Source organism: Lithobates pipiens, unplaced genomic scaffold (genome assembly GCF_037356315.1).
Source record: "Lithobates pipiens isolate NorthernLeopardFrog02 unplaced genomic scaffold, aLitPip1_a1.2 Scaffold_19, whole genome shotgun sequence".
Lineage (NCBI taxonomy): Eukaryota > Metazoa > Chordata > Amphibia > Anura > Ranidae > Lithobates > Lithobates pipiens.
The window spans coordinates 376986054-377012093 of record NW_027507764.1 but is presented as its reverse complement, the minus strand read 5'-3'; the positions used below and the strand labels follow the sequence as shown (position 1 = coordinate 377012093).

At 43.5% G+C, this 26040-nt stretch overlaps 1 protein-coding gene and 1 pseudogene across 2 annotated transcripts in view; both read left to right on the top strand.

The window, feature by feature from the left end:
• The window catches only part of ATP9B (ATPase phospholipid transporting 9B (putative)), a 534623-nt gene that overhangs the window by 190971 nt on the left and 317612 nt on the right, over positions 1 to 26040 (top strand). For both annotated transcript variants that reach the window (XM_077492334.1, XM_077492333.1), the window contains exon 8: positions 23615 to 23709. In XM_077492334.1, coding sequence (XP_077348460.1) covers positions 23615 to 23709 — 95 coding nt within the window. The remainder of the gene's footprint in view (positions 1 to 23614; positions 23710 to 26040) is intronic.
• On the top strand, positions 7734 to 7852 carry LOC143999102 (5S ribosomal RNA; annotated as a pseudogene).

Below are 26040 nucleotides of genomic sequence, written 5' to 3'. Positions count from 1 at the left end.
TCTTGAGTTTTTTCCTAAAAGCCAGGTGATTTTCTTCCAGGTGGATGTTAATTGGTAGAGCATTCCATAGCCGAGGCCCTTGGACAGCGAATCTCCGATCCCCCTTGGATTTATACCAGGCTTTGGGAACGAGGAGGAGGTTTTTGTTGGCTGATCGAAGACTGCGGTTTGGTGTGTAATGATTTATTTTCTCCATTAGGTATTGCGGAGCTTCTCAATGCACGCATTTGTGGGTGAGGCAAAGGGTCTTGAACGTGATCCGATTTTTTACGGTTTTACGGTAAGCTCCTCAGCGAAGGAGAGATGGATTCCCAGGGTTTTTTTCCTGTTATCATCCTTGCCGCCGTGTTTTGGATCAGTTGTAATCGCGCAAGTTGATATTGTGGTAATCCTATGTAAAGCGAGTTTGCGTAGTCCAGTCGTGAATTAATGATTGTTCCAACTACCACTGCTTTGTCATTCTTTGGGATAAAAGGGATGAGTCTGCGAAGCATGCATAGCAGATGGTTAGATCCACTGACTACCGATCCTATTTGCGCATCCATTGACATTTGTGCGTCTTTCAAAAGCATTGTCTACTCAAGATTTACAGTCCAACTCTGTAATAAAATTCATATGGTTTTCTTACAAGGCTGTTGTTGGGAGTGTTTGGGGTTTGCATTGTGGTTTGGAAAATCTCCCCAATTAGAAGGGCTTGAACCACTTCATCTATCCCTTTATAGTAAACCTGCTATAAACCTGAGCAATTCACACTGAAGTTGTGATTAAAACATGTATAAATTGAAGCCACCTTTAGTGAACATTGCATGTCAGACATTTAGTAGATCCATAGACAGCTAAAGTTTATACACAAATTCAACTTTTCCTGGAGATTGAAAGTTTGTGCTATCCCGCCTTTTTCCAAAGCTTCCTCCATGTTGGTAAATGAGGCTGTACATCATTAGTTAAAGAACCATAATGTAAGCATATTAGGTGGAAACATTTGGGGCCTATGGTGCCGTAAAGTGGTTATAAACCTCAGACGTGAAATATGAACAAACCATATCCCTCTATAGTGTGTCCTTATCCTAATCCGGAGCACTAAGTGTCATTCCTCTCCTGTGTTCTTATGCCTCTGTTATCTACATGAGTCACTTTTGACATGGTTTTTCTGACGCCAAGAGAAAAATTGTGACAGGGGAGGGACCTCCAGCTGATTGACAGCCTCAGCTCTGTCCATATGTGCTGTGTAAAGGGGGGGGGGGGGCAGTGTGTTTCTTCCCTCCAATCATCTCTCTTCTCACTGAGCTCTGCAGTGTGTAATTTCAGCTCTCTGCACCATTTTTTGACAGCTCAGACAAGCTTTATAAATTCTATACTTTGAATGGATGTAGAGGAGAGAAGACTGCAGATAGACAGGTCCAGCCTATGTAGGAGGATTTGTTTAATCTCTGTGTATCACCTGAGATCAGTCACTTCACTAGGTATATGTAAGGGTTCACAACCAAATTAAAGTGACCCTATCACCACAGGGTCACTAGTAAACCAATCACACCCTGTAAAAGAGGAGCATCTATACTGACCTTTTCAGTGACCCATGTATTCATCACCGTCACTTTGATGCTTCTGGTCACCACAGGTATTCCCACTTTTGATTGTCGAATGCCTGCTCCCACACTACACATTTCAGTTTCTTCTGGCTTGTAATTCCTGTTGTGATGTATGAATCGGTGACAGAAAATGCAGTGTATGAGGACACACACTTTCATTGGTAACCTTAAAACTTTCATTAGTAGCCTTAAAGCTCATCTCCAGGTTTCCTGTTACTTTAAATAGTTTGGACCAAGATGGTCCAAATCAATTATTTCCTTCACGAAGTACTGCGCTGGCTCTAAATGCTTAATGAACTGTAAGTAGCTTTTGCTACATACAATACACAGTGCTGGATTCCAACTGTAAGGCAGATATCCTTGACATCCTCAGCCCGCCTCTCCATCTCAGCCAATGAGAGGAAGCTTTGTATTCACAAAATACAAAGCTGCCTATAAAGTTATTTTCTTCTGGGTGTGAGACGGAAGTAAAATTTCTTTCGACTAATGATCTGCCGATTTTCGGATTGTTAGTATGGTGATTTCAACAGCCGATTCCAGTTTTTCGCCCGACAAAAGCTGGATGTGCAGACTATAAAATTTTTGTCATACATGAGTGCAACATATGATTTTTGTTTAATATGTATGGTTTTTGCCTGAAAAAAATCATAAGAGCAAGACTACTCATGCTCAGAAACAAAATACTTACAAAACTATTCAATACATTACATCATTTCTGAAGTTGAATTCTGTCATATGAGAATTTTCACATGGTGAGTAACCTCTTCACTTTTGACATGAGACTAGCATGCAACAAAAAACGGTTGAATGGTCATCCGAAAATCTGATCGTGTGTACGAGGCTTTAGTGAAGGAAATAGTTTGTATGGACTAGCTTAGTCCAAACAAACGATTTAAAGTGAATAGATATCAGTCAGCGCTTGCTTAAACAAATGAATTATACTAAAGATATTATAGTGACTACTATAAACATTACTAAATTGGTAATGCCAAACAGTGCTTCAATCTGTCAATCAGTAGAAAAAGTGACAAAAAAAAAGTCCTTTTGTGCAATATAAAGTGCTTTGTGCCTTATTCCCAGGATATCCTCTGTGCTTCCACCACGTGCAATGGTATGATCACTCCGCACTCACCAGATGTTGGTGATTTCTATGCCATATAGCAAGGAAAGTCAGCTGAGCTTGTAGGTCTTTAGTTGGGGGACCTATTCCACTCTCCCTGGTGATTCCTACAGGTTCTGAACTCCTTCCTGTTATGGTCACAGGGGCTCTTCCAGAGTGGTGTTCTGCAGGTAAAAAATATAGCGTAAAATCCTTAGGGTTTATTCATAAAAACTTACAACAATTGCCATGCTTGTAATAAAAAACCACCACTATACAGTTACAAAAACTGCATTTTAATTGTGTGGAGAAGTGGACACTACCTGTGGAGTGATCATACCAATGCGTGTGGTGGAAAGACAGGGGATAACCGGGGAATAAGGCACAAAGCACTTTATATTGCACAAAATGACTTTTTTTTTTTTGCACAATTTTTTTTTGCACTTTTTTCTATTGATGGACAGATTGAAGCATTGCCTGCCTGATATCTATTCATTAATAGACCATCAATTAGAGAGCATAGACAGTGGATGCTCATATTATTATTATTATTACTATTTTACATTGGTTGTTTACCTAGACGCGGGTGTCCATAATTGCTACACTATTTAAAGTGACAGTAAACCTGGTGATCAGGGTTAAAACTCCATTGATGTTCTGGCTCTCAAATTAACCAAAATCATGTCAGTTTTTAGTAGTCAGGACAATGAAACATTTAGTTGGATACAATTCTTTGTCTTTTTAAATGAAGATTATCATCTGTCATAGCACATTGGTTGCTGGGTGGTGAAGAGTCTTTTTGTTGCACAGGATAGGAATATGTAAAAGAATACTTTTTTTGCACAACAGTTTTTTGTATTAAAAAGTGTGCAAAAAGATGTTGCTGTCCTGGAACATATTGGTAATTAAATTGATTTGCTCTGTAAAGAATATAACTTACAGGCATCTAGATTGTATAATGATGATAATCCTGTATTGATAAATCACTATTCCAAGCATCATTTTTAGCAGTCCACTAATTACTATTGTTAATGATGATAATCATATTTAAAAAACAAATCTAATGAAGATAACATTGAATATTATAGTACAAATGAAGCAGTTCGATATTTTTATTCTGTCAACAAATTTCACGTATTGCCATCCAGTAGGACTTTCATGTCTAGACTATATTAATTCAGGAGGAGTTTTGATGAGTATTAATGATTTTGGTTTCAGTGTTGGTGAGTGCTATTGAGAGCTAACTTGGCACAACACAATCTGTCTCTTCTGAATAAAAGGGAAACGGGCTATGAGATAAGTTATTGATGAAATTAACTGCTGAAGTGGAGAGGAAATGCAGTAGGCCAATACATGTCATACTGTGCAGTCAACCGTTCACAAGAGCCACATTGGTCTTGAACCATATTGATCTAAGCTATAATTCTAAATGAAATTGATGGATGGAGAGAAACATAAAGAGTCACAGGCATTGCTTTATGTAAAAGAAATATTATGGGCATCAAATAGTTAATACACTGAAAGTACTTATCAATGTATGGCATTAAACTGACATTCCACTACATTAAAATGCTCTCAAATTGTAATAATAGTCACATAAAACATGACAAAGTGCCAAATGACATGCTTCAATGGAATCTATAGTCTTTTTACATTTGTAGAGGTGTGGATTTATTCAATGAGGATTTGCTTATTGTATGCATATAGGCTAGGCTTGTATATGGAGTATAGCACAGTGAGGGGACTTTACTGTTCCTGTTTGTGATAATCTATTAGCCTACATAAACTAATTTCAGACAATATATGCAGCTCACCCTGTCATTTCTTTTTTTTTCTTGGGACTCATTAATTTTACAGCTAACTTCTATAGGGATAATTTACTATGAGACAGTCACGATAGTATGCAAATGCAAGCATGTAAATTGTGGAGATCTTATCATATCAATTTCTTTAATCATACATCATGGGACACAAAGCCATAGTAATTACTATGTGGTTTATAGTCCACCTTCAGGTGCTGGACAATGGCACACCCTAAACAGGAAGTTGCCCCTCCCACTACTGGGAGTATCAGTTTTTTTCGGCAGTGTCTAAGGTGTTGGTCACAAGTGAAGATGTGCTGTGCTGAGCTCCACTAGAGCAGTCCTTGCTGGGGCTAGCTATGCAGCCGGATCCATTCAAAGTGTCTTTTAGGCACAAATTTAATGATACCCGGACCTCGTATCCAAACAAACAAGGTTTTGCCTGTAACGCTTCTCTTTCTAGAGAGCTGGACCTCGAGATCCAGTACTTTTGGTATTAAGGCCATAAAATTTTACTGGTGGGGTGCTTATTACAGGTCCAGGATTGTGGGTTCCCCGAGGGTCCCCGTTTCCTGAAGGTTTGTTAACGGAACCCACCGTGAAGGGTGAAGATTGTGTCACCACTGGGGCTGTATGGAGCACGTACCACCTTATGCTTTTCCCAGAGTCACGCTATGTCACAAAAGCAGCAGACTTTTTTTCCTCCGGCTAGCAGGCAGACCTCCAGTAAGTTTGGGGGGTTTTGTTTCCTCCAGACACCCCCACCTGAGCTGAAATCTTTCCCTCTTCAAGAGGCTAAGCATAAGGGAGAACTAAAAATGATCGGCAATGCTGTTTTCTTTCACCTCCCCTACACGGCGGCAGCTTCCAGGTCTCCTCCGCGCCATCCCTCCCTCACTCAGCCAATCCCACTGGATCGGAGGCCCATGCTTGTGTGGGAAAACTTTTTTTTTTTTAAAGAAAGGAGGGGGGCGTAATGCGACTCTGGGGGCGGGGCTTAGCACGGTGTTGGCGTCCTCCAACGCAGAAGTAGTTTTTTTTTTTAAAGAAAAGAAAAACTCAATTTATGCAAAATTGTCTGAGAGACATAAGAGCAAAGAATAGCATGAAAGAGGATTTGGTGATACAGACATTTCCTATTTGACACATTTACTATTTGCATCAGGCTGAGCATTAATAGCAGTGGCAGTAGCTGGACTATTGCTCAAGCAGTGGATGCGATTTCTTCTGGTAGTACCTCTGCTTTGTGCATCGGGCTATGGTCAGAAGGAGGCGTTGAAACACCCCCAAAATAGAGATAAAAGGGTCTCCCTCAAGCTCTGGAAAGGCTACTCATCTCTACAAATGGCATCCCATCTGAGAGGGGATGGCAGGTCAGGGTGAGCATCAGGGCCATGAAATGTCTGCAACTGTTTTTAACACTGCAGCCCCTGTTTACTTAAAAAAAAAAAAAGTTTAGCGGCTTTAATTGCATCCCAGTGTGGGTCAAAATGTGACAGGTTCTCTTCCATTACCCAGGACCCTCAAACTGAGGAACTAGGGGCAGGAGAAGACTAATTCCCCCTTAGGGGACCATGGTGAGGCCGATGACTCCTCTTCTGAGGTGTCAAATATGGTTGTTTCAATCTTAATATTGATGGTGCAATTTCTTGCTGAATGATCGCTTCACATTTATGTACCCTTAACGGAGTGTTTGGGTTTGCTAAAGCCTCCTCAAGCTATGCATGCCTTTTCCTGTTCATTCATTGCTGGAAAAGCTTTTTTTGTATCTGAGAGGATCACCTAGATAAGCATTATTTATGCTGCTACATCCTCTGTGAATAAGTTTGACTTGTCTGGCAGACAATGCTCAAATGCTTAGGGATCTAACTGATAAAAAGGTGGAATTTCTATTGAAAAAAAAAAAAAAACACATTTTTTTTCTCTGCCAGATTGAGTGTCTTAGCCTGTGCTGACAGAAATTGCTTAATCATTGAGAGACCAGTTTAAACGGGTGTTCAAGGTTATCCTGCTCAGCAGGCCCAGGAGGCAGCTTTATGTTTGCAATAGTTGCTATGAGAGATTCTATCCTTCAGGCCTTGCGCCCTTCGCTAAGCGCCTTGTAAGAAGCTCCTGGCTAGTCTTCCTTTTTGCAGTGAAACAGCTATTTGGGGATGTTTAGAAATTCTACTGGAAAGTGCCATTTAAGAAAAGGAGTGAATATATTTCCGTTTTAAAGCTCCTTCTCCTGTGCCAGAGGCATCAGCCTCCAGGCAGCCACGGCAGCTTCCACCGTCAGGTTCAATCGAATAGGGTGAGTTCTCAAGGATCTGGCAGCAAGAGTGTGGAGACAAATGGGGGACTTCCCCAATAGCTCCAGGGTACAAACTGGAGTTCCAAGAGTTCCCGTCTCCTCGTTTTCTCAGATCAAATGTTTCTAAGGGTCCAGAGAAAAAGAATAAAGTGATCATGGGGTCCCCATGTAAGAACAAAGGTTGGGGTTTGAGTCAAACCTCTTTTTTTTTTTCACGGTGCCAAATGAGAATTGACGTTCTGGATCTCAAAAATCTAAATTCAGTTCCTGAATATAACCACTCTTTTTTTAGTATGGAGTCAATCCAAATCAGTTATCTCCATCCTACAAGGAGGAGAACTTCTGGCGTCAATCGACATCAAAGATGCATACCTCCATATGCTTATTTCCTCGCTCACTAGTAATATCTACTTTTCGAGGTGGAAAATCTTCATTTTCAGTGTGTAGCTCTGCTTTCCGGTCCAGCTACTGCACCTTGAGTGTTTACAAAGGTTCTGGCCCCTCTTCTAGCCAGATTAAGGGCCCAAGGTATAACGGGTTTGGCTTACCTAGTCGATTTGTTCTTGATAGACCAGTCGTAGCCTGCTTAGACCAAAGTATGGTTACCACATTCAACTACCTGGAATATCTAGGTTGATTTCTCAACCTAGGAGAAATCTTCTTTAAAACCATGAAGAAGGCTAAAATACTTGGGTCCGATCATAGATACACCCAGAAAAGGGTATTCTTACCCCAGGAAAAGATCAGCGCCATAAAGGAACTGATTTAGGCTGTCGAAGCAAGATGAATTTCTTCTATTCAACTTTGCATGAGGTTGTTGGGAAAGATGGTGGTTTCATTCGAGGCCATTCCTTATGCTCCGTTTCATTCGAGACTGCTGCAAAACCAGTATCCTATCGGCTTGGAAAAAAGGGTTCAAGCTCTACATTCCCAATGTGTCTGACTCCAAAGCCTACGGCCATATAACCCTGATAGTGCCCGGTCTCATCTGATCTTGGGGGCTTAGCAGGGTCGGGCCTGGTTAGTACTCGGATGAGACACCACCTGGAAATACCAGGTGCTGTAGGCTGGGTACGCCGGAGCCTCAGTTTATGGTTAATATCCAAAAATCTATTAAGGGGAAAATCCTTCCTTCAGTTACCTGGGAAGTGGTAACAACATATGCCAACCTTTTTTTGTTTAGGTTGGGGAACAGTCCTGGAAGAGGCAACTGTCCAAGAAAAGTAGCCCAGATCAGAAATGGCCTTGCCCACTAACATTTTAGAAATTCAGGTAGAGCACTTGGTCCCGAGGGCCTGAATGTTAAGTTTACAGTATTGTCCTGCCAGGATTCAATCCAACAATGCCACAGCAATGGCCTATATTAATCATTGCCTATCAACAGTCTTTCTAGGGCTAGAAAATTGTCAGGTGGACTATTGAGTCGCCAGCAGTTGTTCCCGGGAGAATGGTTCCTTCACCCCGATATCTTCCTGTCAATATGTCAAAAATGGGGGATCCCAGACAGATTTGTTTGCATCCAGGTTCCTACAAAGAAATCGACAACTTTGTGTCAAGAACAAAGGATCCGCTAGCATGCGGAACAGATGCCTTGGTATTCCTGTGGAATCGGTTCTCACTGATTTATGCATTCCCTCCTATTCTGCCTGCGTCCATGACTTCTTTGCAGGATCAAGCAGGAAGGGAAGTTGTTGATTCTTGTGGCCCCCAGCGGGGCCCAGGAAATCTTGAGATGCAGAGATGGTAGTAGGGGACCCAGGGACCGTACCATCATGGCTAGACCTTCTCTCGCAGTGTCCGGTGTTCCATCCTACTTTACAAACACTAACTATAACTGTTTGGATATTGAGACCCACTCTCTGAAGAAGCGAGGGATGTCAGGTTCAGTAGTTTCTACCTTGGTTAATTAAAGGGAGAGCCGGCCTCCATAATTCTATATTATAGAGTCTGGGAAACATATGTCTCCTGGTGTGAAACCTAAAACACAAAGTACCACAACTCCCTGCCACCCAGCATCCCTACCACTGTGCTCTTGACTCTGAATCTTCCTGCCTGCCAGCATGGCTGGTGTTGCACTACAACATCTCAGACACTGCATATATCTGTCTGTCTGCCACCCCCAACACCAAGCAGTTTCAGTTGCTTCACTTATCCCAACACCATGGTGGGCGATATGTTGTCAGGATGAGTGAAGTGTATTATTTCCATTATTACATTGTAAAATACATTGAAATAGTTCAACTCCCCATAATGCAGCTTTTCACTTGCCACTGCAGCCACCAGACGCAGCTTGTCACTGTAGCCTGCCACTGCAGCCGCCAGATGCAGCTTGTCACTGTAGCTTGCCTCTGCAGCCATCAGCTGCAGCTACCACCTCAGCAGGAGCAGGAAACCAAAAACCGGCACATGCACCGTTGACACAGTTTCTTGCTATGAGCATCTTGAGGGGGATCCCACAGCTGTAATGCGGGTAGTGTTTATTATTATTACAATTTATATAGCGCCAACAGTTTAGGCAGTGCTTTACAATGTATAGGGGGGCAACACAATTACAGTACAGTTCAATACAAAAGATACAGGAGGACCCTGCTCGTAGAGCTTGCATTCTAAAGGGAGGGGTTGGTGGTACAAAAGGTAATAGCTGCAGAGAATAATTTGATGGGGTGGCTCGGGGAAAATTGTTAAGTGGGTGTGGGATAGGCTTCCCTGAATAAATTCGTTTTCAGGGATCTCCTAAAGGTGGACAGGGTAGGGCCTGATCGGATATACCGGGGAAGGGAGTTCCAGAGGATGGGAGAGGCTCTGGAGAAGTCCTGATGGCGAGCATGGGAGGAGGTAACAAGGGAAGTAAAGAGCAGGAGGTCCTGGGAGGAGCGAAGGGGACGATTTGGGCGATATCTGCAGATGAGGTTGGTGATGTAGATGGGGGCAATGTTGTGAATGGCCTTGTATGGCAAAGAGGAGCAGCAGTCACGGATCGGTTAGTGAGGTGTATTAGTCTAGCAGCAGAATTCATAATAGACTGAAGGGGGGATAGCCTGCTTAAGGGTAGGCCATTAAGGAGAGAGTTGCAGTAGTCAAGGCGGGAAATAATCAAGGATTGAATAACTTGCTTTGTGGTGTCATTAGTCAGGAAGGTTCGAATGAGTGTCATCAAGCTGTGTCTGTACTTGCCCGCTGCTCACCTCCTTCAGTGTGGCCCTGCCTCAAACATGTCACAGACTGGCTTCTACGTGTTTGGCAAGTTTTTACTATTAGCTGTTCCCTCCTGGTTCAGTGGACGTAAAATAGAACTGTACTCGCTGGATATGAAGAGCATGCAGTAGACCGTATATTTGTTTATTTGGTCTTTATCTAGATTTCCTGATGTAGACCCAGTGGTGATGATTTACTAAAACTGAAGAGTGCAAAATCTGTTGCAGACTTTTGTCAAAGCCTAATTCAGCAAGTTGAAGTCAGAAGCTGACGGTCTACCTCGCACAGCTACACCAGATTTTGCACTCTCCATGTTTATTAAATTAGCCCCTATCTTTGCACCCCAAGCTAATACAGGTCCAAGGAAAGGGAACCCCGATAAAAAAGGACCCGGTCCTTGAAGGTTTGCTATCCCAGCCCACCGTGATGGGTGAAGTTTGGATCTGCTGTTACAGCAGTATCCTACAGCGAGGAGAAGGTAAGGGAAGAAGCTTAGGAACCATAAAAAGTCCACCTATGTTGTTTTTCTTGCATGAGTAAAATGTTGTCATGCCTTAAAGTCTCCACTAGAGGGAGTACCTTAGTACATTGCTTCTTAGTCAGCTCATGTCCCAGCTAAACAGCATTTGTGTGGTCTCAGCAAGCCAGGGTGGATTCCTCATCCCGAACGTTTTTTTTAACAGCATTGTCTCTTTTCCCCCGAGGGAACTAAGAGGTTGGGAGGGAGGTACAACAGTAGTTTCCCCCCCCCCCCCCCGGGGGGGGGGGGGTTCGGTGGTGTCGGCTTTCCTATGTTGGTTTTTTATTCCCCACATAAGCTCATAAGTTTTAAAACTTCCCGCCTTCCTCAGCCCTCCCTTCCCTCCTATCTTGCTGGGTGTGGACTGGCTGACCAAGGAGAGTGTTAATGAATGCGAGCCCGGACTATGGCTAGTTTTAACCAGAAGGGGGGACGAGTTTAATGACAGAGGGAGCGCTGCACCATGTGCGGGACGTAAGTCCACGAGGAGCACACAGGTGTTGGGGACAAAAGAGAGATAGAGACAGACGCTTCTAAGCTAACCAGCTGGAGTCTAGCACACAGGACACAGGAGTGCTGGGGGACATGTAAGGCAAATGCATACAGGCATTTCCAGTACAGGAAATACATTTATACTCGGCACCAAAGCGGAACTTTATTAGCAGCATTGTTTTTTGCCGGACTATTGTTCAGCAAGTAGTGCATTTACTTAGTGCCTCTGCTCTTTGTCTGTTAAAAAAAAAAAGTTTATTGAATTTGTGTGCCTTTGCTTTTTGTGCTTAGCACTATGGCTTCTAAAAAAGACACCACAAAGAAGGTACCAAAAATTCCACCCTCAGGCGCCGGGAACTCCAGTCGTGCCTCTACACTGTTATCCTCTCCTGAAATACCGGATATGGCAAGCCAGGGTGAGTCATTGGAACCAATTGGTGGTGCAGCTGCTTCTTCACATCTCAGCCCCTGTATACATTACTGAAGATGCATTTTCCTCCGCCCTGCAGGGCCTATAAGGAAGATTAGCGGCTTTAATCGCATCATTCATCCAAAAGTATAGGAAGCATGCTAGATCCGCCTCCCCCACCTCAGACCCTTTACCAAGGGAACAGTGGGTACAGGATGAGGTGTTATCCTCAGGCAATTGGGAGGAAAGGCAAACCGATTACTCTGCGGAGGAGACAGCAGTGGATGAACCTTTTTCAGCCTCGCAATCTGAGAAATTGCTGGTACAATCTCTTACGGAGAGTCAGCTGAAAGTTCTGTTTCTTCTTTAGGTTCCTTAAAACCTTAACAGCCTTTGCATGCGTTTCCTGTCCATGCATTACTAGAACAGCTTATTTATGCTTAATGGGTTCACCTGAATAAGCATTTTCTCCCTCCAAAGAGATTCACAGCACTCTATCCCATGGAGGAGAAATTCACAAAAAAATGGAATGTACCAGCAGTTGACATGATTTCCAGTGTGAGTAACTTGTCCAGTAAACAATGCACAAATGCTTAAGGATCCAACAGATAAAAGGTCGGAATTCCTGTTAAAATCCTCTTTTTCCTTGGCAAGTGCCTTTACTCAGCCTGCAGTCGCTGAAATAGTCATCTGTCAGTCCATAAAGGACCAGTTTAGACAGGCCTTTAAGGAGGTTCCTGCACAACAAGCCCGAGATTTGGCCGAACTACCAAAAGCATTATGTTTTGCCATAGACACCATGAAAGATTCTATTCCTCAGGCATCCCGCCTTGTGCTTGTGCTAGTACACATGCGTGTAAAAAATTAGGTTAAAAAATTGGTCAGCCGAAGCACCATGCAAAAGGCTCCTGACTGGTTTTCCTTTTCACGTGGATCGGCTATTTGGGGATGATTTCGACAAATACATCCAAATGATTTCTAGTGGGAAAAGTTCTCTTTTGCCAGTCAAAAGAAAGTATTAACACCCTTCATTTAAGTGGACTCTTTCTCCTGCGCTAGGGGCATCCGCCTCTAGGCAGTGGCGATGGCCTCCGCCATCAGACGCTAGAGGAAAGCCTAAGGGTCAGGTCAAAAGAAGTCCTGGGGGCGGAAACCTGCAAAGCAAAATTCTAAAGCCTCATTATGAAGGGGCGCCCCCCTCGCCAGAGTGGGGGGAAGACTTATGCAATACTCAGAAGTCTGACAAGAGGAAATTCAGGACAGATGGGTCCTCTCCACTGTGTCTCTAGGATATAAACCAGAATTTTTGGAGTTTCCACCATCTCGTTTTCTGAGGTCAAATGTTCCCAAAGATCCAGGGAAAAGGCAATCTCTATTTCGGGCACTAGACCGATTACTGGCTCAGGGGGTGATCATACAAATCCCCACTGAAGAGCAAGGTTTGGGGTTTTATTCAAACCTGTTTACGGTACCAAAACCGAATAGTGATGTCAGACCCATTCTAGATCTAAAGAATCTAAATCCGTTCCTGAAAATCCGCTCCTTTCGTATGGAGTCGTTCAGGTCAGTAGTTTTTATCCTACAAGGAGGAGAACTTCTGGCATCTATCAACATCAGGGATGCATATCCCTATATTTCCCTCTCACCAAAAGTTTCTGTGGTTTGAAGTAGAACAACGTTTTCAGTTTGTAGCCTTGCCCTTCAGGATAGCTACAGCACCCAGGGTGTTTACAAAAGGGCTGACCCCACCTTTAGCCAGGTTAAGGGCACAGGGCATAACAGTCTTGGCGTACCTAGACGATCTATTGCTAATAGACCAGTCGGTGGCTCGTTTGGAGCAAAGCGTGCACATTACAACCAGTTACCTGGAAAGTCTGGGTTGGATTCTCAACCTAGAGAAGTCTTCCTTAAAACCGCTAAAAAGGCTGGAGTATTTGGGTCTGATCATAGACACAGCCCAGAAAAGGGTGTTCTTGCCTCAGGCAAATATCAGCTCCATAAGAGAGCTGGTGCGGATGGTCAGGTCAAAAGGAGATCCCTCCATTTGCCTTTGCATGAGGTTGTTAGGATAGATGGAGACTTCATTCAAAGCGGTTCCCTATGCCCAGTTCCATTTGAAACTGTTGCAAAACAGTATCCTGTCTGCTTGGAACAAAATGATTCAAGCTTTAGACTTGCCAATGCGGCTGTCCCCAAGGGTGTCCCAAAGCCTCAGTTGGTGGTTACTAACCCAGAATCTGCTGAAAGGAAAAATCTTCAGACTAGTTATCTGGAAAGTGGTAATGACCGATGCCAGCCTTTCAGGCTGGGGAGCAGTACTAGAGAAGACAACTGTCCAGGGACAGTGGTAAAGAACCGAAAGAGCCTTGTCCAGCAACATCCAAGAGATTTGAGCAGTGCGTCTGGCTCTGAAGGCCTGGACTTTCAGATTATGGGATTGTCCTGTCAGGATCCAATCCAACAATGCCACAGCTGTGGCCTGTATCAATCACCAAGGGGGCACCAAGAGTCTCGCAGCACAGAGAGAGGTGAACCATATTCTATCTTGGGCAGAAAGGAATGTTCCATGCCTGTCGGCAGTCTTCATTCCTGGAGTAGAGAATTGGCAGGCAGACTACCAGAGTCACCAGCAGTCATTCCCGGGGGAATGCTCCCTTCCACCCAACATTTTTCGGCTGTTTGCCAAAGATGGGGGACTCCGGACGTAGATCTTCTGATGTCCAGATTCAACATGAAGTTAATCAACTTTGTGTCCAGGATAAGGGATCCACTCACATGCAGAACAGATGTGTTGGTGAACCTGTGGGATCAGTTCTCACTGATGTATACATTCCCCCTATTCAGTTGCTGCCGCAACTTCTTTGCAGGATCAAGCTGGAAAGAAAGCCGGTAATTCTGGTAGCCCCAGCATGACCCAGAAGGTCCTGGTATGCGGAAATCGTAAAGACGGTGGTGGAGGATCCATGGTCCCTTCCACTACGGCCGGACCTACTCTCACAGGGGCCAATATTCCATCCTACCTTATGAACGCTAAATTTAACAGCTTGGCTAGTGAAACCCACATTCTGAAGAAACGTGGGCATTCTGGGTCAGTTTTCCCTACCTTGATTAATACAAGGAAGCCAGCTTCCTGGAGTCTGGAGGGCTTTTGTTTCCTGGTGTGAATCCAAGGGTTGGCATCCTCGGAAATATATCATAGGCAGAATTCTTGTCTTTCTACAATTAGGGGTAGAGATGAAATTGGCCTTGAGTACTATTAAGGGCCGAGTCTCAGCTTTATCGATCTTTTTTTCAAAGACCGCTTGCTTCACATATTTTAGTCTGGGATTTTATGCAAGGGGTGATGCGGCTTCATCCACCAGTTAAATCACCTTTGAGGCCCTGGGATTTGAACTTAGTCCCGACAAGGAAGTGTTCTTGGTTGCTATAGCCTCAGCAAGGAGGGTTTCAGAGTTGGCTGCTCTTTCTTGTAAACAGCCATACTTGATTATTCACGAGGACAAAGTGATGTTGTGCCCTCGTCCAGGTGTTCTGCCAAAAGTGGTCTCAGGTTTCCACCTGAACCAAGATATTGTCCTGCCATCATTTTTTTCCAAAACTATGTTCCAGGAAAGAGAAGTCACCACATTGTCTTGATGTAGTGAGAGCCATCAAAGTCTATTTAATAACGACTGCTCAGATCCGGAACACGATGTCTTATTTGTACTGCCAGAGGGTCCTAAGAAAGGACAGGCAGGGGTAAGGGGTAAGATTCCACCTTTTCAAGTCAAAGCACACTCTCCCAGAGCAGTTATTGCTTCTTGGCAATGCGTCACCAGGCATTCATGGCTCAGATCTGTAAGGCCGTAACTTGGTCTTCAGTACATACATTCACCAAGTGGATGTAAGAAAGCATAAGGATATCGCCTTTAGGCTCAGTGTGTTGCAGGCTGCAGTATAGGTCCTCAAGTCTGGGGGTGCCCTACTGGTTGTGTCTCCCTCCCCTCAAATAGCATTGCTATGGGACGTCCCACATAGTGATTACTACTAGATTTACTCTGGTACTCTGTGTCCTGTGATGTACAATAAAGAAAATAGGATTTTTATAACAGCTTACCTGTAAAATCCTTTTCTTGGAGTATATCACGGGACACAGAGGTCCCGTTCCTCTTTTTGGGGTTTAAGTATATTGCTTTGCTACAAAAACTGAGGTACTTATGGTAGGAGGAGGGGTTATATAGGGAGTGAAATTCCGGTATTGGGTATACCAGTGTCCATCATCTGAAGGTGCCTATATACCCACATAGTGTTTACTATGGTGCTCTTTGTCCTGTGATGTACTCCAAGAAAAGGATTTTACAGGTAAGCTGTTATAAAAATCCTATTATTGTGTATCCATATAGTATGGCAAGTTTTAATATATTTTATGATGCCATTTTTTAAGGCCAAATTGTAGTTTTCTAGACCCTGCATAGCCTACATAAATGAAAGGTGTTAAAATTAAAGAACACATTTTCTGAAACAAATATGATACTATGATACTTTTGGCTTTTGTTTTATGAATTTCATAACATTTGTTGTTTCATTTGGTGGTCAGGTTGTTGCTAATTAGCTGACCGTTCCATTCTGTTCAGGAAGAAGTAAAACTACATTTGAAAATAACATTGTTTTAACAAGCTTGTAGGCTTAGCTTGTAGGCTTTGTGATCTTTTCCGTAGGAAGCTAGGCATCTTTAATGAAGTGAATGTAATATGCCAATCTAGTTCACTGATATAAGGGATAAAATGACATATCATGTTAAAAGACGATATCAAGAGACATTAGATATGTGGCCAAGGTTTCTCTTCTATTCCAAGCAGCAATGTGTCATATGGTAATTAGGTGTTCATAAATTTAGTGGAACTACAAATTCTTATAGTGATATGGTGAAAAACAGTGGGGTTGTTTTACTAAGGTCAAATCGTTTTGCAAGAAAATTTCCCCAGACCTTAGTGAATGAGGTGAAGCTCTGCTGCCTTGCATCATCCAAACGTGCAAACAAAAATGCTGTTTTTATTTTTCTTGCATGTGATTGGATATTCTTTACAAGGAAAAAATTTCACCATATTCATTAAACTCTGGGAAAAGTTCACTTGAAAATCCAATTTTGCTCTGGCGCCACACTTTTTCCTCAACTTCAGGGGCCCAATCTTGCATACAGGCCCACTGCTTTCAGAAAATGCCCCTGACCTGAGCTTATCATTGCATATCCATTCCAGATGCTTGTATGTGACATCACATACAAGCACGTGCTCTGGATGCGAGAGGTGGATTAACGGGGATGAGTGTGCCAGGACAGGTAGATGTGTCTCATCTCCGCTTCCTTTCTCCACTCTGCATATCATAAATGAGAAGATACAGCGGTGGAGCCGATGAGGAGGGTACAGAGGTAGATGTGTCTCATCTCTGCTTCCTTTCACCACTCTACATATCACGCACATTATAGATGAGAAGGGTACAGCGGTGGGGCAGATGATCAGGGGGAGGGTTAGCGGTGGCACAGAAGAGCAGGGGAGGTTACGATGGTGGGGCAGATGTGCAGGGGGTACAGTAGAGGAAGAGAGGAGAAGGGGGTTCAGTGGTGGGACAGAATAGCAAAGGGGGTTACAGTGATAGGAGCAAATGAGCAGGGGGTAACACGGGTAAGACAGAGGAGTGAGGGGATTACACTGGTGGGGCAGAAGAGCAGGGTGGTACAGAGGTAGGGCAGTTGTGCAGAGGGGTACAGTGGCAGGGTAGAGGAGAAAGGAGGTACATAGGCCAGACAGATGAGCAGGGGGTTACAGTGGTGGGGCAGAAGAGCAGGGGGGTAAAGAGCTGAGACAGATGTGCAGGAGGTAAAGTGGTGGGGCATATGAGAAAGGGGGTTACAGTGGTGGGACAGAACAACGGGGGTACAGCAGTGAGGGAGGTGTTCAAGGGGGTACAAGTGGTTGGGCTGAAGTGCACTTCAAGGGGGTACAGTGATCTGAAGTGTGAAGGTGCAGGAATTGGAGCTGATCTGAGGACTGGAGGTAGTGGATTTGGGCCTGATCTAAGGCATGAAAGTGCAGGATGTAAGTCACTATTACTCAAGTAGTTTACAGCATTTACTTTATTAAAAAAAATCCTTTTCGTGATTGAGAGTGTAAAGTTAACACTTTTTTGTTTTAAAATCGGCACGCTCAATTTCTTTGAAAACATTTTTCGGCACACTTGGCTCAAAAGATTCTACCCCTGCTCTAGGATCACTGTAGTTTAAAATGAAATGACAAGAAAAATGTTAATAGTGGAAAAGTGAGTTTTTCATGCAGTAAATTATGGATTAAAGTGGTAGTAAAGGTTTTTTTTTTTGTATTTATACCTACAGGTAAGCCTATAATAAGGCTCACCTGTAGGGTACAGTAAATATCTCCTTAACGTGTACAGTTTAGAAGATATCTACCTAAGCAGCTCTGGTGATGTCACTGGCGCATGCGCACTGCGCTCTTAATTGGGAGCGTGCTGTCTTTTGAGAGAGCTGTGCCGCGACCGTGACTCCCGCACGCATACACAGGAGTGAAGACATTGCGGCTCGGCCAATCGAATGGCTGTAGCCTGCGAACCCCAGAAGGAAGACTGGGTGAAGATGGAAGCCCTGTTAACAGTGACAGCATGCTGCTAGAGGGCTTTGGTTTAAGGTAAGTCTTTCATAATGTGCTAGGATGCGATGCATACTAGCACATTATGACATTAACCACTTCCAGACCAAGGACGTCATATGATGTCCTTGACTTTCAGTGGGAATATCTGAATGATGTCCGCCGCTACAGGCATCATTCAGATATCCTCTTTTTCAGCCTGCAATTCTGTGCACCATAAGAACAGTTCAGCTGCTAGATCGTTCTTACAGGTGCAAGCAACAATTCTAGCACTAGACCTACTCTGTAACTCTAAACTGGTAATCTGTAAAAAGTGTCGCCTATGGAGATTTTTAAGTACCGAAGTTTGGCACCATTCCATGAGTGTTTTTAAAACGTGACATATTGGTTATCTATGAGATTATCTGTCACCAGCACACCAGGATCTCCAAAATTGGGTCCAAAATTTGACGTTTCGGAGCCACGTGGGACCACTTCATCAGGCATGTGACGAAATAGATATTGGTTATTTAGCCGGCATAACTTCATATTTCACATTATACAAACAAGTTGGGCTAACTTTACTGTTTTGTTATTTTTTAATTCATGATAGTGTTTGAAAAATCGTTGCGCAAATACCATGCGACATAAAAAGTTGTATTTGCTATTTTATTCTCTAGGGTCTTTTTTTTTTTTTTTACTGATTTAATATGAATTTTTATTGCCTATCAATATTGTTAAAAAAAAAAAAAAAAAAAATGTGTGTGTGTATATATATATAAAAAAAAAAATGAAAACCATTTATAATTTTCCTTCCACATATATATATATATATATATATATATATATATATATACCCTGTTTCCCCTAAAATAAGACCTAGTGTGATTGTCGGTGAAAGCTGCAATAAAAGCCCTACCTCCCAAATAAGCCCTGGTTAAAGTCCTTGTAGGTCTTCTTTTCAGGGTAGGGCTTATTTTTGAGGAAACAGAGTAGGGCTTATTTGGGTGGTAGGGCTTATATTGCAGCCAACACCGACAATCACGCTAGGTCTTATTTTAGGGGAAACAGGGTATATATAAAACTTATTCATGTACAATGTATATATATATATATATATATATATACACATATATATACATATAAACAAACACACACACAGTTGTTAGATATTTCCCTGACTAAGCAGAATTTAGCTATTTTTCTCCCCAGTGCTTAGTTGATTCGACCCACTAATTTCCCTTTGGCTAATTAAGAGAACACATGTTTACACACTTGGATGTTTAAGGGAAAAAAATTGTTTTCTTTATTGTCCATTGAAGGACACAGGAATGTAGTAATTCTTGGACATATGGGTTCAGTGCAGCTGCCTACAGAAAGTGGACACTAACAAAGAATAATTAAAGGCAGCCCCGTATAACCCCCACCTTAAACCATCAGGCTTCAGTTTTTCGCTGGTATGGTTGGATCCATTTTCCTTAGTTCTGCTAAAGAAAATTCTAGATATATTCTGCAATTGTTTTTTTTTTACAGATTTAGATTTTTTTCTTCTATCAACACACTTGCTCAACATTATTTTCCCTATGGTCAAGGGTATCCTAGGCTTCTGTCTTGGCCCTAAAAACCTTGTTTTTTTGACCCCTTGAAGTGGCACTAAACAATATCCTTATTGTCCAAAAATAATTCATATACATCCACCACTTAAAGAGGAAGTAAACCCTGATGAGTTTACTTCCTCTTTTTTTCCCTGCAAAGGTAAAGCATAATGGACTACTATGCATCGCATAGTAGCCCATTATGTGTCACTTACCTGACACAGGAGCCAGCGAAGTCGCCGCTGTCCCCTGTAGTCCGCCGCATCCATCTTGCTGGTGGCGTCTCGCAGCTCCGCCGCTGTCATTCGGCGAAGCCGCGATGACGTCACTCCCGCGCATGCGCACGGGAGTCGACAAATGCGGCAGCTCCATTCTTGGAACTGCCGCGCTCAGTGCGCCTGCGTGCCGCTGTCAACGGCGCATGCGCCGTAGACAGCGGTGCCCGTTTTCGGGCAAATATCTCCTAAACCATATAGGTTTAGGAGATATTGCTTGGACCTACAGGTAAGCCTTAATCTAGGCTTACCTGTAGGTCAAAGTGGTTTGTAAGGGTTTACAACCACTTTAATGGCCCTGTAATAGATTCAAATTACCTGATTCCCCCATCCACACATTGGTTCAATGAAAAAAAAAACCCGATTCGAGTTGGATGGGAAAATCAGGTATTTCACTACCATTGTGCCATCCCCACCGTCAGAACACACTGATCAGTGTTGCCAGGTATAGCCAGCAGAGCTGATCATTTGGAAAAACCCGATAAGCTGTTTGTACAGAAGTCGGTAGATTGACTTCTGTACAACCATCCTGCCCATACATGGAACAAATTTGGCTGGTCCTTGCTGAATGGCCGAATTTGATCTACGTATGGCTGCCTTTACTATGTTTTTCTGCCTCCTTGTAATGTCTTCTGTAAGCTCCCAAGCCCCTCCTTTTCCACCTCAATGAACATGTGCATGCAGGGCATGTATGCGCCCTGCATACTACAAATCATATACTCCAGAGTACTTAGTTTCTACTTCATTTCAGAAGTGAGCAAAAGAGAATGTTCCATCCTCTCAGAAGGACCATGGAGAATGAACGTAGCCATCCTTTAAGAATATATACTTGAATATAATGTTTTCTTTATTCCGTGCCTTGAAAATGTATTCATAAATATTCCACATTTTGTCATGTTACAACCAAAAAAGTTAATTTATTTTATTGGGATTTTATGTGATAGATTAACACAAAGTGGCACATAATTATGATGTGGAAGGAAAATTATAAATGGTTTTCATTTTTTTTTTACAAATATGTGAAAAGTGTGGCGTGCATTTGTATTCAGCCCCCTTTACTCCGATACCCCTAACTAGAATCGAATGGAACCAATTGCCTTCAGAAGTCACCTAATGTGTAAATAGAGTCCACCTGTGTGTAATTTAATCTCAGTATAATTACGACTGTTCTGTGAGATGTGTTAGAGACCCTTAGTGGACAAACAGCATCATGAAGGTCAAGTAACACACCAGATAGGTCTGGTATAAAGTTGTGTAGAAGTTTAATGCAGAGTGGGGTTATAAAAAAAATATCCCAAGCTTTGAACATCTTCTGGGCGCACTGTTCAATCTATCATCCAAAAATTCAGAAATCCACACTCGGGGGGAGAATCTGTCCACAGGACAACTAGTCGTGCACTCCACAAATTTGGTCTTTATGAAAGAGTAACAAGAAGAAAGCCATTGTTGAAAGAAAGCCATAAGAAGTCCAGTTTGCAGTTTGCGAGAAGCCATGTGGGGGACACAGCAAACGTGGAAAAAGGTGCTCTAGTCAGATGAAACCAAAATTGACCAAATTTGGCCTAAAAGCAAAACGCTGTGTGTGGTAAAAAAACTAACACTACACATCACCCTGAACACACCATCCCTATAGTGAAACATGGTGGTGGCAGCATCATGTTGTGGGGAAGCTTTTCTTCAGCGGGTACAGGGAAGCTGGTCAGAGTTGATGGGAAGATGGATGGAGCCAAATACAGGACAATCTTAGAAGAAAACCTGTTAGGCCGCGTACACACGCGGGGACTGTTCGCCCAACTTTGTCCGTCAAACAGTTTCGGCAAACAGTCCGCTCAAAATTAGCATGGACGGACATGGCCACACACGACGGACGAACAGTTTGCTGAAACCGTGCGCGATGACGTGAACGGCACGTACGACGGGACGAAAAATACGACGTCCTATACACTGCATTATAACTTTCGGAGTGAAAATCCTTTCTGAGCATGCGCGCAACTTTGTTTGACGAAAAAGCCTACACACGCGGGGACTGTCCGCTGAAACAAGGTTTCAGCGGACAGTTTTTCGGAATTTCCGAAAAACCTTGTTCAGCGGACTGTTCGCTGAAACTGTCCGCTGAAAGCCCACACACGAGCGGACTGTCCGCTGAAACTTGGTTTCAGCGGACAGTTTCAGCGAACAGTCCCCGCGTGTGTACGCGGCCTTAGAGTCCGCAAAAGACTTGAGACTGGGGTGGAGGTTCACCTTCCAGCAGGTCAACGACCCTAAACATACAGCCAGAGCTACAGTGGAATGGTTTAGATCAAAGCATATTCATGTGTTAGAATGGCCCAGTCAAAGTCCAAACTAAGCGTTTTTTAACCCCCCCCCCCCAAAAAAAAAAAAAAAATAAATAAATAAGGGATCCCGCTCCTTTAAAGCATGTTATATGACACAGTGCTTGTCCTGTGTCATTTGGCCCCTATGACACCTAAAAAACCTGGCTGATCCTGCCATTTTCTCTTCAGATCCCAGGCACTGGCATGTTTACTAAGGGAAGCTGGCTGTGACTCCTTGCCGCTTCACACTGCACTGTGTGAATAGTCCTGCAGCCTCCTGTGACGTGCTTCCACTGCGATCGCCTAGGCAGTTGGAACGGAAGTGTGAGCGGTGACCTGTTGAACCTAGGTACCTGTGCCCCCCCCCCCAAAAAAAGAGGAGTGGGAGAAGAGAGGGGAGAGAGGTAGTAAAGTGGAATTTCCCTTTTTGGATTAAATTCTGCTTTAACCTGTTGTTGCCGAGCACTCGCAAATATGTGGACTCTCCCTTGGCGCCCGCATATTTGCAATAGTGTCAACAGTGCTGTGCCAAGTGTACGCACCTTGCACGCTCCCAGAACACAGGTACTGACGGCTCACAAAACTTTTCTGATCATGTGACCGCTGTGGTAGCCAGTCATGGCCTCCTGAAATAGCAAACCCCTTAAAGGGCTGGCGGTAGCTGCCATCCAGGGGTTAAGGCCCATCTTTCTTTCAGAAAGCAGTCTTCCTAGTTCTGGAAATCCAGACTTTTTTGGTGCCTCTGCTTGTTAGTGCAATTTCCATATTGACCCTCCTCCCTTTTTTTTATCTAGCTCTTTTGAGGCAGTGTCTACTTCTAGTAAGATGTCTACATCCGTTGGATCTTCTAGTGTCTGTCGCCCACGCCTTTGAGTTGGATTGCTTTTGGATGTCTCATATTTCCAGGAATTAATACATTCCTGTGGCCCTCAATGAATGTTATGAAAATAAGATTTTTGTACTTACTGAATAATTTTTTTTTTACTTAAGTGTCCATTGAGGGACACGGGTCCTACTCCTCCTTTTTATTAGCCCCATGTACTGCTTGCTCACAAAACTGAAGCATTACCGTTAGGTGCAAGATTATATGGGGGGTGGCCTTCAATGTTTTTTTCTGTCTGCCAGTGTCCACCCTTTGTAAAAAGCTGCATACAACCTATATGTAAACGAATTACTGCAGTTGTTTCTCTCTCAATGGACTTCAAGCAAAAGATTTCACGGCAAGTCCAAAAATCATACTTTTTATTTAAATATTGTATTATTTGCTGTGTTACATGCTCAGAGTAATTTTTTTTATCATTGCGCAGTTGTTTAGTAATCCAGTGCTGTACTATATAATAAATATTTAATTTGCAGTATATTCCTTAACAATAGTAAGAATGGAACTCTCCCCTTCTTTCCCCTCCTTTTTAGGATCTTGCTTCATTCGCACTGATCAGCTAGATGGTGAAACAGACTGGAAACTGAAAATTGCAGTGAGCTGTACGCAAAGATTACCAGCTTTAGGAGTAAGTGTTGTCTTTATTTACACCACAGACATAAGATTTTCAGTGCATATTAAAAAGCAGGTCTATATATACTTTATATTGTTTGTTGTATTTTGCAATTTAGCTATAGCTATGCACTGCTATATTAAATAAGCCCAATAATCATACAATTCTGTCTGTTAATTGCTTCTTTCTCTGTAACCAGTCAGAATATAAACCCCACTTTTAGTAATGCTGCCTAGTGTAGTGTAACAACTAGCATCCTTTAAGGGCCTTTCCACACTGATGCACTTTTAATGCGTTTCCATTGACTTACAATGGAAGGCACCTTTTTTGGTGCACTTTTAGAAAACTGCACCAAAGATGCATCATGCAGGACTTTCTAAAGCACCGTTCACCTCCAATGTGAACAGTTACATAGGATTTAATGGGGAACAGTTTTCATGCACTTTTGGTGCCCTGAAAAAGTTTGCTTGTGTGTAGGGTTCTAAATACTTACCTTTTAGCTGGATTGGGCTTCCAGTGGGAAAATACTAAAATACCTTATAGTGGGATTGAACTACCAGTGGGACAATATTTCCTGGTTACTTCCTAGTTAGAGATGCAGAGCGGGAGCAGCTGACTGGCATCCGCTACCTGATCAGTCAATTGGTGCCTCTGCTTTACACAGGTCAGGCTGTGTCTTTTGCTGCAACTCTGACCAGCAGCAAGCATTGGGCGATTTGAACCTGTTTGATGTAAAATTCAGGGTTGTAGTATTACTTTCTGTTAGGGAACATCCATATATTTAAAAAAATATAAATCTTATAAAATTTATAAGAGAAATAAATTTGCATAAAAAGTTCATAAATAATGGAGCCACGCATGATGTCACCCACGATCATCTTACTGGATTATGTGAGTATACACAGAGCGTTCATTTGTGCATTTGTGACCCATGCCAGGATTGTAAGTGGTTTTATATTTATGAAATAAATGAATATATAACAGAGAGCACTAGATTCTTTCTATTTGCTTATATATCGATATCCCCAATCCCACGGAGGAGTTGGCTGTCTCGGATTCACTCAGACCATTGGGGGACTATTAGATAGATCCCTTCATGGGAATGCTTGTTTGACCATCCTGTTGGTTCAGGGGGGCATGGTCCTAAGGTGAGCAGCCATCTGTGTCGTGGGGCAATATTTTGGAGTAGCCCTGACACATCCCTTTTCCACTATCTGTGTGTTTTGTGGAAGTGCTTCACATTATATGAAACCTGCATGTTCAGTCTAGAGACACCACTTTGCACCATCTGGGATCTTTTTAATGGAAATGTATTTAGACTTTCTCTTATATATTTTATAAAATGCATATGTTTTTTAACCACTTGAGATCCGCGCTATTGCCAAATGACGGCATTAGCGCGGATCTACTTTTCCGGGACTACGTCTATTGACGTCGTCCCGGTTACGAGCGGCCTGCGCGCCCCCTGAGGGGAGCGCGCGGCGCGCTCTGTGATCGGCGAGTCCATGAGACTCGCCTGATCACCGATCCGTGTAAGGGGTCGATCCCGACCCCTTATCACGTGATCAGCTGTCAGCCAATGACAGCTGATCATGTGACAGAACGGAGCCGGTAATTGGCTATTATTCCTCCTCGCGCTGACAGCGCGAGGAGAGAAAAAAAAGGCAGATCACCGGCGGCCGTGATCGGGACATCAGTCCCGATCACGGCCAGCAATACAGCTGACCACCTGCCCCCTGCCAGTGCCCACCTGCCCACCGCAGTGCCATCCTGAATGAAAGTAAGTGCCCCCCATCAGTGCCACCCAGCAGTGCCCATAGTGCCCACAGCGCCACCCACAGTGCCACCCACAGTGCCATCCAGCAGTGCCACCAACAGTGCCACCCACAGTGCCCACAATCTGCCGCAAAGGTGCTGCACCCCAGTGCCGCCCATCAGTGCCCAGCAGTGCCGCCCATCAGTGCCCAGCAGTGCCGCCCATCAGTGCCACCTATCAGAGCCACCTATCAGTGCCACCTATCAGTGCCCATCAGTCCCATCTATCAGTGGTACCTATCAGTGCCCATCCGTGCCACCCATCCGTGCCACTTATCCGTGCCACCCATCCATGCCATCTTATCTGTGCCCATCTTTGCCCATCAGTGCCGCCTTATCTGTGCCGATCGGTGCCGCCTTATCTGTGCCTATTAGTGCCGCCTTAACTATGCCTATCAGCGCCCACCAATGCAGCCTATCAGTGCCCACCAATGCAGCCCATCAGTGCCCACCAATGCAGCCATCAGTGCCGCCTAATCAGCGCACTTCAATGAAGGAGAAAAATGACCCGTTTGCAAAATTGTATAACAA